This window comes from Scyliorhinus canicula, chromosome 7, assembly GCF_902713615.1.
Source record: "Scyliorhinus canicula chromosome 7, sScyCan1.1, whole genome shotgun sequence".
Lineage (NCBI taxonomy): Eukaryota > Metazoa > Chordata > Chondrichthyes > Carcharhiniformes > Scyliorhinidae > Scyliorhinus > Scyliorhinus canicula.
In genome coordinates this window covers 170,450,170-170,467,202 of record NC_052152.1, presented here as the reverse complement: position 1 = coordinate 170,467,202, position 17,033 = coordinate 170,450,170, and the positions used below count along the sequence as shown (strand labels likewise).

Below are 17,033 nucleotides of genomic sequence, written 5' to 3'. Positions count from 1 at the left end.
GTGTTTTTTATTTTAAGTTAACAAATATTCTTTATTAATTGATCACAATAAGACTTGACTGTTCCTCCTTGGTTTGCATATCTTATCTCACATTATGCCAAATTGAAAATATACACCACTAAGAATAGGTGTTCCAAGTTACCCTTTTGGAAATGCCCTCGTATTTAACATCAGTGGGGTTCTTAAAAAAACATACAAATAATTTACCTGGTAATATTGGTGAAATGCAGGAACTTAATTTAGTATGTGTTCAAACACACAAACCTGGAATAACTATTGGATTTGCAATGAACACCTACAGTTGCCATGTTCAAAGAGTGGTTTAAAAAAAGACACAAATTTATATCACACCTTTTGCATCACACCTTTCACATTTACCAGATGTCACAAAAGTAGTCAATGAAGTACTTGTGAAATGTGGTCACCACTGTACGCGGGAATATACTAGTAATCTGGAATGGCAACTGGTGGAAAAGTCAAACTTTCACCTTTGCCGCCCTGACCCCTCCCTCAGACTGTAATCTAATGCAACAGATCACAGCCAAGATTTTTCTAAAAGTTATGTTGTTCTGCCGCTGGGACGCAAAGCAAGTCCCAAGCCCACATGGGTGGGTGGTGGGCCCACAGAGGGGGTTTTATCAAAGGCGACCAATTAAGAGGTTACTGCCGGGCCATTATTTAATTGAGCACAGAGGTCTGCCTCTCAGAGTTGCCAATCCAACCAGAATGGTAGCTCGGCAGTCCCAACCACCAATAGGTGTGGGTCACCACTGAGGCTGTGGAACAAAGATGTGGGTTCCAAGTTGAAGCACCCTCAAAGGCAGGTAATTTTTTTCAAAATGGGACAGAGCCAGGCAGGCAGGCCTGCTTAAAACTACGAAGACTTCATTAAATACCAACAAATGGTATCCAACACCCTACAACAAAGAAGAACAGTAACAGCGAGGAGTTTGCTATGATGTAAATGATAGTCTATCATGGCTAGAGCCGTTACCCTACAAAACTAGTGGGGGTCAAAGGGCAGGATTTGGCCATCCTTTATGCCAGACAACTGAATCTATATCATTCATTTTACATTATCGCACATATTCAAGGTTACCTCCATGCTCGAAATCTTAATTTGTGTTTAGCTCCCTGATGTTTTAGGCTAAGAATAAATAACGACAGACTGGAATATATTTACATTTTAGCCTTATTACAAAAACATAAACACCATGCAAGAAACAAACTTTGTTAAAAAAAATTTGGGGGGGGAAAAAAGCATAATTTCTTGCCTTTCAGCTTCTATGCCATCACCGTAACATCGCTGGAACTTCGAGTTCAGGGCAGGAGGCTGGCATTCTACACAAACAGTGAATCCTTCTCGAAGATATTGCATCCACCTAGTGTGAGGACGGTTCTCTACCATGCAATTTGGAGTCAATGACTGCACTTTAAACTCTACACAATACCTACGAAGGAAGAGAAAAAGGGAAAAATAATATTTGGGAAAGCACATTAAATATAAAGATCAGTGTATTTCTTTTTAAACTCAAATAAAAGTGGACGTTAGAAGAAATATTTTCGCACGAGTACATGGAAAGCTTTACCTCGTTGCTAATAAGGTACAGACTGAAACAATTAAATAATGAATTCCGTACTTGAAAAGGATGAATATAAAAGAGTTACAGGGAAAGGGGAACTAAATTGAATTAGGTGGAATCCACAGTTCCAACTGAAGAATTAGCCTACTTCTAGAATTCTATGAAATATTAATCATCCTCTGAAATAGCTGTTACAATGATCAACAATACAAGCTAATCTCCATTGCATTCTTGGCTAGTTTTTAGTTTTGAGGTGCTGGCTAGCTGCTAAGATGGAGTTGTGGTTAACATCACTTGTAAGTTTGCAAAGATAGAAGATGTGGTTAATACAGTAATCTCCCTCCTCAATGCCGAAGGTGCGATGATAAATGGAGTGGCACTCTCCATGAATAAAGGATTCCTTGCTTCATGAGCTAGTTTATTGGTCACAGGTTTTTAAAAATTTGTTCTTGGGATGCGGATGTCACTGGCTGGGTCAGCATTTGTTGCCCGTCCCTAACTGCCCTTGAACTGAGTGGCATGCTCGGCCATTTCAGTGGGGGGCAGTTAAGAGCCAACTACATTGCTGTGTGGGTTTGGTGTTACATATAGGCCAGACCGGGTAAGGAAGGCAGATTTACTTCCCTGAAGGACATTAGTGAACCAGATGGGCTTTCATTCACAACAATCGGCAATGGTTTCATGGTCATCATCAGATTATTAAGTCCAGATTTTTATCGAATTCACATTTCACCATCTGCTGTGGTGGGATTCGAACCCAAGACCCTAGAGCATGACTCTGGGCCTTTGGATTACTAGCCCAGTGACAGTACCACAACACCACCACTCCCCCAGATCACAGCTCAAGTACCCATCATACTCATTGTGGGAACATGATCCAATGAGGAAAATGCAGAAATTTAGACCGACCAGGTCAGATGAATCAAGCATTAAAAGGCCGGCTTTCTTTTTTTCCGCAAACCATTTTGTGCACACAGCTAGTTGCAGCACATACAGGCCAGCTGCAAAACTTTTATATAATGGTCCCAGTCGAAAAAGAGATTCATGCACAAAATTATTGTAATTTATCAATGGGAAAATTTGATGCTTTTTTAAAAATATATGTTAAATATACAGAGATCACGGGATAATGAAGGTGATTTCTTAGAGGTCAGTTAGATTTAGATGTAGCTCAGAAAGGCAATGGTAGACTCCTCAGTATGACTCCCGTTCAGCTTCCACTTAACCCAGTATTGCAAATTTACTTCAGCTGTGAATTTTAAAGTTAATCAGAGCATCCTGAAGTATAAGTAATGGGGAGGAGACATTGACATAGTGGTAATGTCATTGGACTAGTAATCCAGAGACCAGGTTAATGCACTGCGGACATAGATTCTTGAGCAACTCTGACAGAAAAACATTGGTTTATAATGTCAGTCTGGCGGGCGAGGCCTGATAGAAGAAGCAAGGCCAGTTCCATAGAACATAGAACAGTACAGCACAGAACAGGCCCTTCGGCCCTCTATGTTGTGCCGAGCAATGATCACCCTACTGAAGCCAACGTATCCACCCTATACCAGTAACCCCCCCCAAATTAACCTTATTTTTTTCGGACACTAAGGGCCACCTAACCCGCACATCTTTGGACTGTGGGAGGAAACTGGAGCACCCGGAGGAAACCCACGCACACACGGGGAGGACGTGCAGACTCCGCACAGACAGTGACCCAGCCGGGAACTGAACCTGGGACCCTGGAGCTGTGAAGCATTTATGCTAACCACCATGCTACCGTGCTGCCATACGGATCAGGGCACCATCTATAAAGGGCGTCCCAATCAGAACAAAGGTTAAACTCCCACCAGTTACCTCTGCCCACCCACCATGAAGATATCAAAGGGCCCAACCCACAACTACACAATTATGTGCCCCCCCCCCCCGGCACATTTACGGTGGGCTTTCCAAACCCACGGCACAATTATCAGGGATTCTCCCACCCCCCCCCCACCCCCTAACTGCACAATTATGGAGGCCCTCCCGCCCGTCCCCCAACAACCATCGAGGCAGTATTGCCAGGTGCCTCCTCAGTGCCAGGTCCCCCCTCATTGCCAGGCCCTATCCCTCCCCCTCAAGAGAGGTCCGCCCCCCTTTCTGTGAGGTCCTCCCCCTCACTACCAAGTTGCTCCCTTCAAAGACCACGATGCTCTCCCTCCCACCCCACCACACATAACGAGAATACCCCCCACAAGTTGGGCTCCTCAGGGGGCCCGACCCTGGCACTGCTCCCAGCACAGTTTGACACAGGCCGGCACTGCCAGGTTGGCTCAGGCTGGCATTGGTACTGTCTGGTTGACAATTCCAACCGGGTAGTGCCAAACTGGCAGTACCAATCTGGTAGTGCCAACTTGTGCCAGGCATGTCCCTCTCCCCTGGAGACCATAATTACCCTGCCCCCCCCCCCAACCCCCCCCCCCCCCCCCCCCCCCCCCCGGTGGGATCCCGTCTTCATAAAGCTGCGCGAGTTTTGAGTATTCAGTGAGGGGCGGCTCACATGATGGCTATGCCCTTAAATAATATCCAGATTCATTAAATGTATTTAAATGAGAAAAAGCGGGAACACCATTACGTCACCTGTGAGGCGCGAGAAAAATCGAAAAAATGAAATCTTGCCGGCAAGAATCTTGTTTCCTGGCTCTGATGGCAAACGCGGGCGCAAAACCGCCCCTTAAGAAACTATGTGCTTTAGTAACTGCTCTATCACTCTTTGTGATCGGGCAGCACGGTTACAGAGTAGTTAGCACTGTTGGTTCACAGCGCCAGGGTCCCAGGTTCGATTCCCGGCTTGGGTCACTGTCTGTGCGGAGTCTGCACATTCTCCCTGTGTCTGCGTGGGCTTCCTCTGGGAATTGGGACAGAAAGAATGTCTGAAGAAGACTGAATTAAGAAAACAAAGACCAAGCTATTGTTCAGGAGAATTCAAGGTAAAAGCAAACAACGTGTTCTGCGTTAAAGAAACATTTTCAGTAACCATAATTAAAACGGAAAATCAGACTTCAGAGGTAATTGATTTGATTTGATTTATTATTGTCACATGTATTAGTATACAGTGAAAAGTATTGTTTCTTGTATGCTGTACAAACAATGCATACCGTACATAAGGAAGGAAGGAGAGACTGCAGAATATAATGTTACAGTTATAGCAAGGTGTAGAGAAAAGATCAACTTTTAGGTCCATTCAAAAGTCTGATGACAGTAGGAAAGAAGCTGTTCTTGAGTCGGTTGGTGCGTAATCTCAAACTTTGGTATCTTTTTCCTGACGGAAGGAGGTGGAAGAGTGTATGTCCGGGGTGCGTGGGATCCTTAATTATGCTGTCTGCCTTTCTGAGGCAGCGGGAATTATAGATTGAGTCAATGGATGGGAGGCTGGTTCACATGATGGACTGGGCTACATTCACAACCTTTTGTAGTTTCCTGCTGTCTTGGGCAGAGCCTGCTCTACCCAAGACCGCAGAAAACTACAAAAAGTCGTGAATGAATTTGTGAAAAGTCGCTCTACCTAAGTAGGTAAATCAAAAATATGATGCCATTAGAGTCTGGCAATCAAGAGTTAAAGCAATTGTGAACAGTTTGTACAGCAGTCAAGACAAAGAAATCCTGAAGGGTGGAGTGTAAAACCTGGATACTGAGAGCCTGCTGGTGGGTAAAGGGTGGGAGGGGAAGCCCCACACTGGGAGGGGTCGAAGGAGTGGCGGGAGTGGCCGGGGTCAGCAGGAGTCGGCTGATTTACGGGAGTGCAATGGGGGGGGGGGGCAATGCAGCTAGGGGGGCTCCTAGCTGGGGGAGGGGGGCCGGCGGGGTGGGGGGAAACCGGGTTGCTGCTGAAATGGCCAAGAGGGAGCTGGAGCAGGTAGAGGAGGTCAGGACGGGGGTCTGCCGCCGTGGGGAACGGGCCGAGCGGGGGGCGCGGGCACGTGGCTGGCCGAGGAGGGGTTATGGCTAGTTGGCGGGGGAAGGGGGCGGGTAGTCCCCTGATCCGGCTGATAACCTGGAATGTAAGGGGACTGAATGGGCCGGTCAAACGGGCCCGCGTGTTTGCGCACCTGAAGGGGCTGAAGGCGGATGTGGTTATGCTTCAGGAGACGCACCTTAAGGTGGCAGATCAGGCAGGATTGAGGAAGGGGTGGGTACGCCAGGTATTTCATTCGGGGCTGGATGCAAAGTAATCGGGGGGGGGGGGGGGGGGGGGGGGGGGGGGGATTTTAACATGGTGCTGGATCCGGCACTGGATCGATCCAGATCCACGACGGGTAGGAGGCCGGCGGCGGCTAAGGTGCTGAGGGGGTTTATGGACCAGATGGGAGGGGTTGACCCATGGAGCTTTGCGAGGCCGGGGGCCAGGGAATTTTCATTCTTCTCCCACGTTCATAAGGCCTATTGCCGGATTGATTTCTTTGTTATGAGTAGGGCGATGATTACGAGAGTGGAAGATACTGAGTACTCGGCGATAGCCATTTCCGATCATGCTCCGCATTGGGTAGACCTATAGCTGGGGGAAGAGAGGGACCAGCGCCTGCTTTGGCGCTTAGAGGTGGGGTTGCTGGTGGGCGAGGAGGTGAGCGGGCGGGTCCGAGGATGTATTGAGAGGTACCTGGAGGCCAATGACAATGGGGAGGTCTGAGTGGGGACAGTCTGGGAGGCGCTGAAGGCGGTTGTTAGGGGAGAGTTGATCTCCATTCGGGCCCACAGGGAGAGGAAAGAGCAGAGAGAGAGGGAGAGGTTGGTGGGGGAGATGGTGAGGGTGGACAGGAGGTACGCGGAGGTTCCGGAGGAGGGACTGCTTAGGGAGCGGCACAGCCTCCAGGTCGAGTTCGACCTGTTGACTACCAGGAAGGCGGAGGCGCAGTGGAGGAAGGCACAGGGGGCGGTGTATGAATATGGGGAAAAGGCGAGCCAGATGCTGGCGCACCAGCTTCAGAAGCGAGATGCAGCCAGGGAGATCGGGGGAGTTAAGGATAGGGGACGGAACGTGGTGCGAAGTGGGGTAGGCATCAATGGGGTTTTCAGGGACTTCTACGAGGAACTGTGTCGGTCCAAGCCCCCACTGGAGGAAGGAGGGATGGGTCGCTTCCTGGACCGGCTGAGATTCCCAAGGGTGAAGGAGGAGCAGGTGGTGGGATTGGCGGCGCCGGTTAGGTTGGAGGAGTTGGTCAAAGGGATAGGGAGCATGCAGCCGGGGAAGGCACCGGGGCCGGATGGGTTCCCGGTCGAATTCTATAAGAAGTATGCAGACCTGCTGCGCCCTCTGTTGGTTAGGACCTTTAACGAGGCAAGGGAAGGAGGGGCTTTGCCCCCGACGATGTCTCGGGCGCTGATTTCCTTGATCCTGAAGCGGGACAAGGATCCCCTGCAGTGTGGTTCATACAGGCCGATGTCACTCTTAAATGTAGTCGCCAAGTTGTTGGCGAAGATTTTAGCCACGAGGATAGAGGACTGTGTGCCGCAGGTTATTCACAAGGATCAGACGGGGTTCATGAAAGGGAGGCAGTTGAATAATAATGTACGGAGGCTCCTGGATGTCATAATGATGCCGGCGGTAGAAGGGGAGGCGGAGATAGTGGCGGCGATGTAAGCGGAGAAGGCCTTTGATAGGGTGGAATGGGGGTACTTGTGGGAGGTGCTGAAAAGGTTCGGGTTTGGGGAGGGGTTCGTCAGGTGGGTGAGGTTGCTATATGAGGCCCTGGTGGCGAGTGTGGCCATGAATAGGAGGAGGTCGGAGTATTTTCGGCTACACCGAGGGATGAGGCAGGGGTGTCCCCTGTCCCCCCTGCTCTTTGCGCTGATGATTGAACCCCTGGCCATGGCGTTGAAGGAGTCGAGGAACTGGAGGGGGCTGGTGCGAGGTGGGGAGGAGCACCGAGTGTCGCTCTATGCGGATGGCTTGTTGTTGTAAGTGGCGAACCCAGTGGGGGGAATGCCGGAGGTGATGAGGATTCTCAGGGAGTTTGGGGATTTCTCAGGGTACAAGCTCAACATGGGGAAGAGCGAGCTGTTCGTTGTTCACCCAGGGGACCAGGAGAGGGGGATTGGTGAGCTCCCGCTGAAAAAGGCGGAGAGGAGTTTTAGATACTTGGGGGTCCAGGTGGCTAGGAGCTGGGGGGCCTTGCATAGGCTTAACTTTACGAGGCTGGTGGAGCAAATGGAGGAGGAGTTTAAGAGGTGGGACGCGCTGCCGCTGTCCTTGGCGGGTAGGGTGCAGTCAGTCAAGATGACGGTGCTCCCAAAATGTCTGTTCCTGGTCCAGTGCCTCCCCATCCTTATCCCGAAGGCCTTCTTCAGGCGGGTTAATAGGAGCATTACGGGGTTTGTGTGGGCGCAGGGGACCCCGAGGGTGAAGAGGGTGTTCCTGGAGCGAAGTAGGGATGGGGGGGAGGCTGACGCTGCCCAACCTCTGTGGGTATTACTGGGCCGCCAACGTGGCGATGGTGCGCAAGTGGGTGATGGAGGGGGAGGGGGCAGCATGGAAGTGGCTGGAGATGGCATCCTGTGTGGGCACGAGCCTGGAGGCCCTGGTGACGGTGCCACTGCCGCTTCCTCCAATGAGGTATACCACGAGCCTGGTGGTCGCAGCTACCCTCAAAATTTGGGGGCATTGGAGACGATACAGGGGAGAAGTTGGGGCCTCGGTGTGGTCCCCAGTACGGCGGAACCACCGGTTTGTCCCGGAGAGAATAGACGGTGGGTTCCTGAGTTGGCACAGGGCAGGTAAGGAGGATGGGGGACCTGTTTGTGGAGGGGAAGTTCGCGAGCCTGGGTGGGTTGGAGGAGAAGTTCGGGCACTCCCCCCGGGGAACACCCTCAGGTACATGCAGGTAAGGGCGTTTGTCAGGCGGCAGTTCCCACTGTTGCCGCCGCGCGGGGTCCAGGATAGGGTGCTCTCGGGGGTGTGGGTTGGAGTGGGGAGGATCTCGGCAATGTACCAAGTGATGCAGGAGGAGGAGGAGGCCTCGGTGGGGGAGCTGAAGGGTAAGTGGGAGGAAGAGCTGGGTGAGGAGATTGAGGAGGGGACGTGGGCGGATGCCCTAGGAAGGGTGAAATCCTCCTCTTCTTGCGAGAGGCTCAGCCTCATACAGTTTAAGGTGCTGCATAGGGCACACATGACTGGGACAAGGATGAGCTGGTTTTTTGGGAGTGAGGGCTGGTGTGTTAGATGCTCAGGGAGCCCAGCAAATCATACCCATATATTCTGGGCATGCCCAGCATTGGATGACTTTTGGAAGGGCGTAGCGAGGACGGTGTCGAGGGGGTGGGATCCAGGGTTAGGCCGGGCTGGGGGCTCGCAATATTTGGGGTTGCAGAGGAGCCGGGAGTGCAGGAGGTGAAAGAGGCCGGTATTCTGGCCTTTGCGTCACTGGTAGCCCGGCGGAGGATTCTTCTTCAGTGGAAGGATGCGAGGCCCCCAAGCGTGGAGTCCTGGATCACCAATATAGCGGGGTTTATTAAATTGGAGAGGGTGAAATTTGCCCTAAGGGGATCAGTGCAGGGGTTCTTCAGGAGGTGGCAACCATTCCTAGATTTCCTGGCAGAGCGGTAGAAAAAGGCCAGCAGCAGCAGCAACCCGGGTTGGCGGGGGGGGGGGGGGGGGGGGGGGGGGTTAGTTCGTCTCTTCGCCTTGTTTTGAAGGGGCGTGTATATTTGTTCAATGTTGATGATGCGTGCTAGTTTATTTCTTTTTTGTATATATGGGGGGGGGGAGGGGTTGTTTCTTCACTTTTTTGTATTTTGTTATTGATATTTTGTGAAAATTTGAATAAAAATTATTTTTTTTTAAACCTGGATACTGGATTGATTGTTAAAAGTGGAGTGGAAGCTTTGTCTGAAACAGTAATTTGGAAAACCTAGACTGGATTTTCAAATGCGAATTACTGATGGAAAGCATTCGGGTGGAACAAGATGTTTTTTGGGAGTGGACTGTGGAACCGTCATGTAACAATCATCTAGGGGATTTTGAGGAGAAATCCAAAGACAGTCATTTGGGTTCAAAGTGGAGAGTATATTTGACCACAGCCAGTCTGTGTGTTTAAAGGGACTGTGTGCTTTTGAGACTTGTAGTTTCAGATATATTTTGTAACCAGTGTTAATCTTAAAATCCGTGTAAATTTGAAAACTTAGGAGGAGTAAACTGTATCATAATCCAACATTTCATATTTAATAATTGTTTTTTCTTGTTGTTAAAACTAATTAGCAGTCATTTGACTCTGTTCCTCAACACTTTAAAAGCAAAGTAAATGCTACAGTCTTTTGAGCCAGGGTTCCATTTTCGGATCTTCCCACCCAGTTATAACATCAACTATGATCATATCAACCACATCAAAAACATTGACCTTATCAACCTTCTCTGTTATTATTATTTACATGCAGAAAGAAGACCTTAGGATTCATTTTAATGTTGTCGTCTAGTCTCTTTTCTGTCTCCCTCCTTGCTTTTCTTATTAGTGTTTTCACTTGAAAATGAAAATGAAATGAAATGAAAATCGCTTATTGTCACGAGTAGACTTCAATGAAGTTACTGTGAAAAGCCCCTAGTCGCCACATTCCGGTGCCTGTCCGGGGAGGCTGGTACGGGCCTCCCCGTACCAGGTCCGACTTTGGTCGGTCTATATTCAGCCTGATTCCCCATTGTATTTTCTACCTGACATCTGTCGTATGTGTTCTTCTTCTTTTTCATCTTCACCTGCATCTCTCTCGTTATCCAGGGATAACAACAAACTCTTCATTCCAGGGATCATTCTTGTGAACCTCCTCTGGACCCTTTCCAAGGCCAGCACATCCTTCCTTAGATACGGGGCCCAAAACTGCTCACCATACTCCAAATGGGGTCTGATCAGAGCCTTATACAGCTTCAGAAGTACCTCATCAGTCAGCTGTGCCTCTAGGCAACCCTTTCAGAGAAGCATCGCTGGTCAATTGCCCTCAACTGTTAATTGTACTCAATAGAGGTTGTTTCTGCTGATATGTCAGATGAAAAGCTTCAAATCACTTGGGCTGGTTTGCAGTTGAGAGGGGAACTCCTGTGAAGCTGTCGGTTAAATAATCAAAACATTTAAATCCCCAATTAACTTAAGATTGAACTTAAATTCCGATTGAAGAAATCTAAAAACTATAAACACAAATAAATCTAGCTTTATTTGCCCTATCTTTCCCTTTCAAGAGAATATACCTTGGCCTGGCCTGCAATGCTATCTCTTTGAAGGTAGCCCATTGACCAGCCACCGTCTCTGCTAACACTTGATTCCAACTCACTCAATCCAAGATACATTCTCATCCCATGGAAGTTGGCTTTTCCCCAATTAATTATCTCTGCTCTGGATTGCTCCTTGTTCTTTTTCATGGCCAAACTAAACATTATGACACAATGCTTACTGTCCCCTAAATGCTCGCCCACTGATATCTGATACACTTGGGACAACTCATTTCCCAGAACCAGATCAAATAGTGCCTACCCTCTCAATGGACTGGAAACGTATTGCTGCAGAAGATTATCTTCAACACACTCCGGTGCCTGTTCAGGTACACCGAGGGAGAATTCAGATGTCCAATTCAGCTATAGGTAATTTGCAATTTCGGTGAGACTAAATGACATACGGTACGAGCGGAAAGTGGTTAGGATGAATATATGGATGAAAAGATGTGTTTGAGATGATATTCCAAGGAATGCTGAAATCAAGAGAGAAGGAGGAAGGAGGGGCAAGAGTGAGTATTAGAGAACAAAAGCCTGCCTGAAGGGAAGCAAGTCTGGAGAGGGTTGTAGAGATGGTGTGCAGCAAACCATTGGAGGGATTTGGGGATGAGAATGATGTACTAATTTTACTGCATTAGCAATGGAGAGACATGCAGACATGGCATGTCAGCAAAAACGTGATGGCAAGGCACAATGTAGGATGATGTATGGGTAACTGTTTCTGACAAGGTGGAATTTATAGATAGTGGTCAAAAGAAGACCAGTGAGGAAAGCATTGGAATGATCAAATCTGGAGGTGACAAAATTATAGGTAAAACTTTAAGTATTGGAAGAATTAAGTGGCGACAAGCAATGCTGTGAATTTGGAAATATGCTGTCTTGATGAAAAGGACACAGAGATTGATATTACAAAGCAGAATAAGGGTCACCACAAGATCAAACAGGTCAACGTTATATATGGTCTGTCAACCTAATAGAGATGCCAAGAATGGAGATAGGGAATGGAGCTTGTAATGATTTTCCTGAATGATGACCGCATTCAACTGAAGCAAGTTGCAATTCATCCATAACTTGATATTGGACAGTACAAAGATGAGCATGAAATTAAATGAAGTGGTAGCAAAGTAGAGCTGAGGATCTTCAACAAACATATGGAAGCTGATTGTCTTGGGCAAGGGTAAATAGAGTTATTAGCTTCAGACAAAGGGATTGGAGTTCAAAGAATTAGGCTACAATGCTGCAGCCCCATCATTTACATGTTCTTTTTAAGCACAACTCCTTGAGATGAATGTATCAATCTACTTTCACATTCCAAACTTTAATAATATTTTACTTCTGCTTCCACTCTGTGGCCCTGATAACATTTCCTGATTAGCATTCAGTTTACTGCAACAGTGGCTTTGCAAAATGAAATTTGTTTCAATATTTAGTCATTTGTCTAACACAACTCTAATTCCCTAAGTAGAATGCTTCTTTTAAAATGGCCTAATTCTGTTCGGATATAAATGGTGAAGTTTGGAGAATTTGGAGAATCATATTTAAAAACAACTATAATCAGATGACAATTTACATAAGGCACATCGCATAAATGCTACAAAACATCATTATATCCATTTCACAGAATTTACATTTAAGGTCTCCATGGTACCTCTTCTTCATGGTTGTGCTTTTAGATCAGTCGGGAACAACTGCTGATTAAGCTCCGATGATGTGCTGCTACTTAGCCATAAAGGAACTTTCTGAATCTAAAAGATGCTGCTTCTACAGCAATGCAAAATTTAACTTCCGCATTTTCATTTTTCTTCTAATTTGTAGCAAACTCTGCTCTGGGGTTATTAAATCAAATTATCTGTCTCTCCTTTAGAAATATTAGGGTAATTTCAGTGTTACTACATCCTCAACAGGGGGCTTGTGTCAAAGATAGAGCTAATTTTCCAACCTACATATAGCACAGCCCCTACAGAAAAAGCATGGTCACTGAGTTTATCTTGTCACTTTAGTGCTTAACGTAGCCTTAATTGTTGATATCTTGATAATTTTTCCATAAATTGTGGTTTATATACTCCTTGTTCAAAACAAATACGTTTTCTGTACATATTACACATTAGAACAATCACATATCATATCCCCGCAAATAGAATTATTTTCTTCAGTTTTGCAAGTGTAGTTTGAGGTGTGGGCATTGTAATGGACAATGAAGCATTTTTTAATTTTTCCATTCGATCTATGCCAAGCATTCCTAGCAGCCCTAGTACAACAGGGATTAACCAAGGCAGACATCCTTCCTTCCTTCCTGCCTTGAACTAAAGTTTACAAACTCATTTCATTTTGAACTCTCACCAACAACTAGATCATGAATGTTTCATTTAAATAATGGTGAACCAGGTTTGAGTGAAAAAATATTATTTTGCGAACATTCTCTCCAATTTCTTGGTTTAGATTTAAAGTGCAATTAGGCAGAGCTTAATTTGTCTCAGCACACTGTGGCAGACATATCTGTGACCTTTTACTTACCCTGGCGCCTCAGATTCAATTAATACATCTCGTTTTCTTCGAGCTTTTCCATATCCCCCTGTGGTAATTAATGCAGGAACTGTACACATTAAAACACAAAGATGTAAATCATGAGTGACAACACTAGGCAGATGTCCAACAAGGTTACAAACAACAAAGGATTGTACTTCCTAACAACGCAAAAAAGATTTCCACTAATAAAACATGAAATGTGTAACATGAAAGTCATAAAAAGTCATAAATTATTCGTAAACGTGCATTTATTTACCTATGGGATTTTTTTTTAATGAGGTGGCAATCTAAACGTTAACCAAAATTCTTGATTTTTGCAAATGCATTTGCAAAAGCAGAAAATCTACACTGGGAGTGATGCTGCATTTTAAATAAAGCGTTAATGAAAAGACTGTTCACTGATCAATTCTATAAGGCTGCAATGGGTTTAATGTGCAAATTTTCTTTTTCTCATGATGTAGAAAATCTCATGCTGGTGCTCATTGTAACTAAAGGATGCACTATCTTATAAGGGTAGGAATCTGAAAAATAGAGATTTATGTATTATACTTTCTGTGTACACTGTCTGTGTGGCGTCTGCACGTCCTCCCCGTGTGTGCGTGGGTTTCCTCCGGGTGCTCCGGTTTCCTCCCACAGTCCAAAGATGTGCGGGTTAGGTGGATTGGCCATGCTAAATTGCCCGTAGTGTCCTAAATAAGTAAAGTTAAGGGGGGGGGGGGGGGTTGTTGGGTTACGGGTATAGGGTGGATACGTGGGTTTGAGTAAGGTGATCATTGCTCGGCACAACATCGAGGGCCGAAGGGCCTGTTCTGTGCTGTACTGTTCTATGGACTCTTCTATGGACTTTATAATACATATGCCTGACGAGACAAACATGATGTGAAAATCCGCATTAGTCAGCTGTGCCTCTGGGCAACCCTTTCAGAAAAGCATCGCAGGTCAACTGCACTGAACTGTTAGTTGAAATCAACAGAGGCCTTTCGTCTGATATGTCAGGTGAAAAGCTTCAAATCACTTGGGCTGGTTTTCAGGTGAGAGGGAAACTCCTATGAAGCTGTTGGTTAAATAATCAAAACATTTAAATCCCCAATTAACTTAGGATTGAACTCAAATTCCGATTGAGGAAATCTAAAAACTATAAACACAAGATAGTAACTAATAAGTCCCAGAATGAAATTAGGAAAAATGTCTTTACTTGGAGAGTGGCCAGAAGGTGGAACGTTCCAGCAAGTGATTGACGAAAATTTTTTGGATACGCTCAACATGAAATTAGGCGTGTGCATGAGAGAAAATAGAATAGAAAGATATGCTGAAAGGCGGAGCTGAGGTAGGTACAATGGATGAACCAAATGGCCTATTTTTGTGCTGTATATAGTCTGTTTGGAGGAAAACTACAGTGTAGATCTTAGGTATGGAGATGTCCAGATCTTTAAGCATGATAAAGCATGTTATTTGCAAATTATAACAGGTGGAAAATAGGTTCAATTATAAAAGTGCAGGCACCTTACAGACAAAGGTAGACTTACATAGGTATACATAGAAGATAGGAGCAGGAGGAGGCCTTTTGGCCCTTCGAGTCTGCTCTGCCAGTTATCACGATCATGGCTGATCATCCAACTCAAGAGCCTAATCCTGCTTTCTCCCAATAACTTTTGATCCCATTTGCCCCAAGTGCTATATCTAGCCGCCTCTTGAATATATTCACTGTTTTAGCATCAACTACTTCCTGTGGTAATGAATTCCAAAGGCTCACCACTCTTTGTGTGAAGAAATGTCTCCTCATCTCTATCCAAAATGGTTTACCCTGAATCCTCAGGCTGTGACCCCTGGTTCTGGACACACCCACCATCGGGAACATCTTCCCTGCATCTACCCTGTCGAGTCCTGTTAGAATTTTATAAGTCTCTATGGGATCCCCCCTCATTCTTCTGAACTCCAGCGAGAACAATCCTAACCTAGTCAATCTCTCCTCACATGACAGTCCCGCCATCCCTGAAATCAGTCTGGCAAACCTTCGCTAAAATCTCAAGAGCAAGAACAGCCTTCCTCAGGAAAGGAGACCAAAACTGTACACAATATTCTAGGTGTGGCCTCACCAAGGCCCTGTATAATTGCAACAACACATCCCTGCTCCTGTACTCGAAACCTCTCGCAATGAAGGCCAATATACCTTTAGCTTCTTTACCGCCTGCTGCGCCTGCATGCTTACCTTCAGCGACTGGTGCACAAGGACACCCAGGTCCCACTGCACAGTCCCTTGAGGTAGAAACTGTTTCCACTTGTAAAAGGATCAAGAATGAGAGAGCATAGGTTCTAAGTGACTTGCAAAAATCTCAAATATGACGTGAGAAGAAGAGAAGAAATGTTTTCACACAGCGAGTGGTTCGGATCTGGAATGCATTGCCTGGAAGTGCGGTGGAGGAAGGTTCAAGAGAGCATTAGAAAATTATTCAATAGAAACAATGTGCAAAGTTTCAGGGAAGTCCACCTGGGAGGACGTGGCAGTAGCCAAGAGCTCGGAGAGGGACCCCAGAAGGGCTGACACCCAGTGCCGTAATAAGATCAAAGATCTCCACTGGGCCACACAGGTAGGTTGATACCGGGCCCCTCCCCCCAAGAACGTGCCTGGCACTGCCCCCGCCCAGCACCTTTCCATCCCCAGCCCATCCATGTCCAGCAATGCCACGCACGCCACCCCACCCCAATACATTCCATCTCCCCATACTCCCTATCTCCCCATACTCCCCATCCCCCCCATACTCCCCACCCCTCCATCTCCACTCAAAACCCCCCTTCCCAAGGCTGGTCCCCCTCTGAGCACTTGTGCAGCAAACCGAGTGTCCACGGACTCATTGCGCGAAAGCGAAGGTGGGCTATTCACCTCCTCAGGTGCCCACAACAGCCCTTCCCCCAGCTTCACGCTTTTAAAAAGAAGTACTAATCATCACCCACATGACCTTGCTGGGGTGGTTAGATCATGGGAGGCTGTTAGTCAATTGTATAGAGGTTGGCCTTAAGTGGTGATTATTGGCTCTTGCCACACTACAGCAGGATCCTGATTTTGCCAATGGGGGTGGACTAGTTAGATCGCAAACATTTTGGCGCCTGCCGCAATTCTCACTTTTGGCATCTCCCACGATCTAACGGCCTCGCCATGCTCTCGCTTAGATGCACCCACTATCTGTTCCTAACTAAGGAAGTTAAGGGTGGTTTCAAATTGAAAAACAAATGCTGCAAAAATTGGTAGTGGCCCAGAAGATTGGGAGAACTTTAGAAACCAGCCAAGGATGATTAGAAAAAGGGGGAGAATTCAAGTACAAGAGAAAACTAGCAAGAGATATAAAAACAGAGAGTAAAATCTTCCATAATTACATAAACAAGAAAACAGCAAGAATGGAAGGAAACAGAAAGGAGGAAACTATAGACCAGTTAGCCTAACATCTGTCATTGATCTGTCATCTAAAATCCACTATCAAGGAGTTAGTAGCAGGACATTTAGAAAAGTATAATACAATCAGGCAGAATTAATAAGGTTTTGTGAAATGGAGATCCTATTTAACAAATTTATTACATTTTTTGAGGGTAGATAAAGGGATACTGGTCGATGTCCTATATTTTGATTTCTAAAAGGCATTCAATAAGGTTCCACATAAAATGTTACTACAAAAAGATAAGCTGGCATATAGCCGCACAAGAAAGAGTTCATGGTT

At 46.4% G+C, this 17,033-nt stretch overlaps 1 protein-coding gene across 2 annotated transcripts in view; it reads right to left on the bottom strand.

Moving 5' to 3' along the window:
- The window catches only part of si:dkey-7k24.5 (somatomedin-B and thrombospondin type-1 domain-containing protein), a 37,748-nt gene that overhangs the window by 11,537 nt on the left and 9,178 nt on the right, over positions 1-17,033 (bottom strand). For both annotated transcript variants that reach the window (XM_038803259.1, XM_038803260.1), the window contains exons 3-4: positions 13,312-13,390; positions 1,275-1,451 (exon numbers count right to left, since the gene is read on the bottom strand). In XM_038803259.1, coding sequence (XP_038659187.1) covers positions 1,275-1,451; positions 13,312-13,390 — 256 coding nt within the window. The remainder of the gene's footprint in view (positions 1-1,274; positions 1,452-13,311; positions 13,391-17,033) is intronic.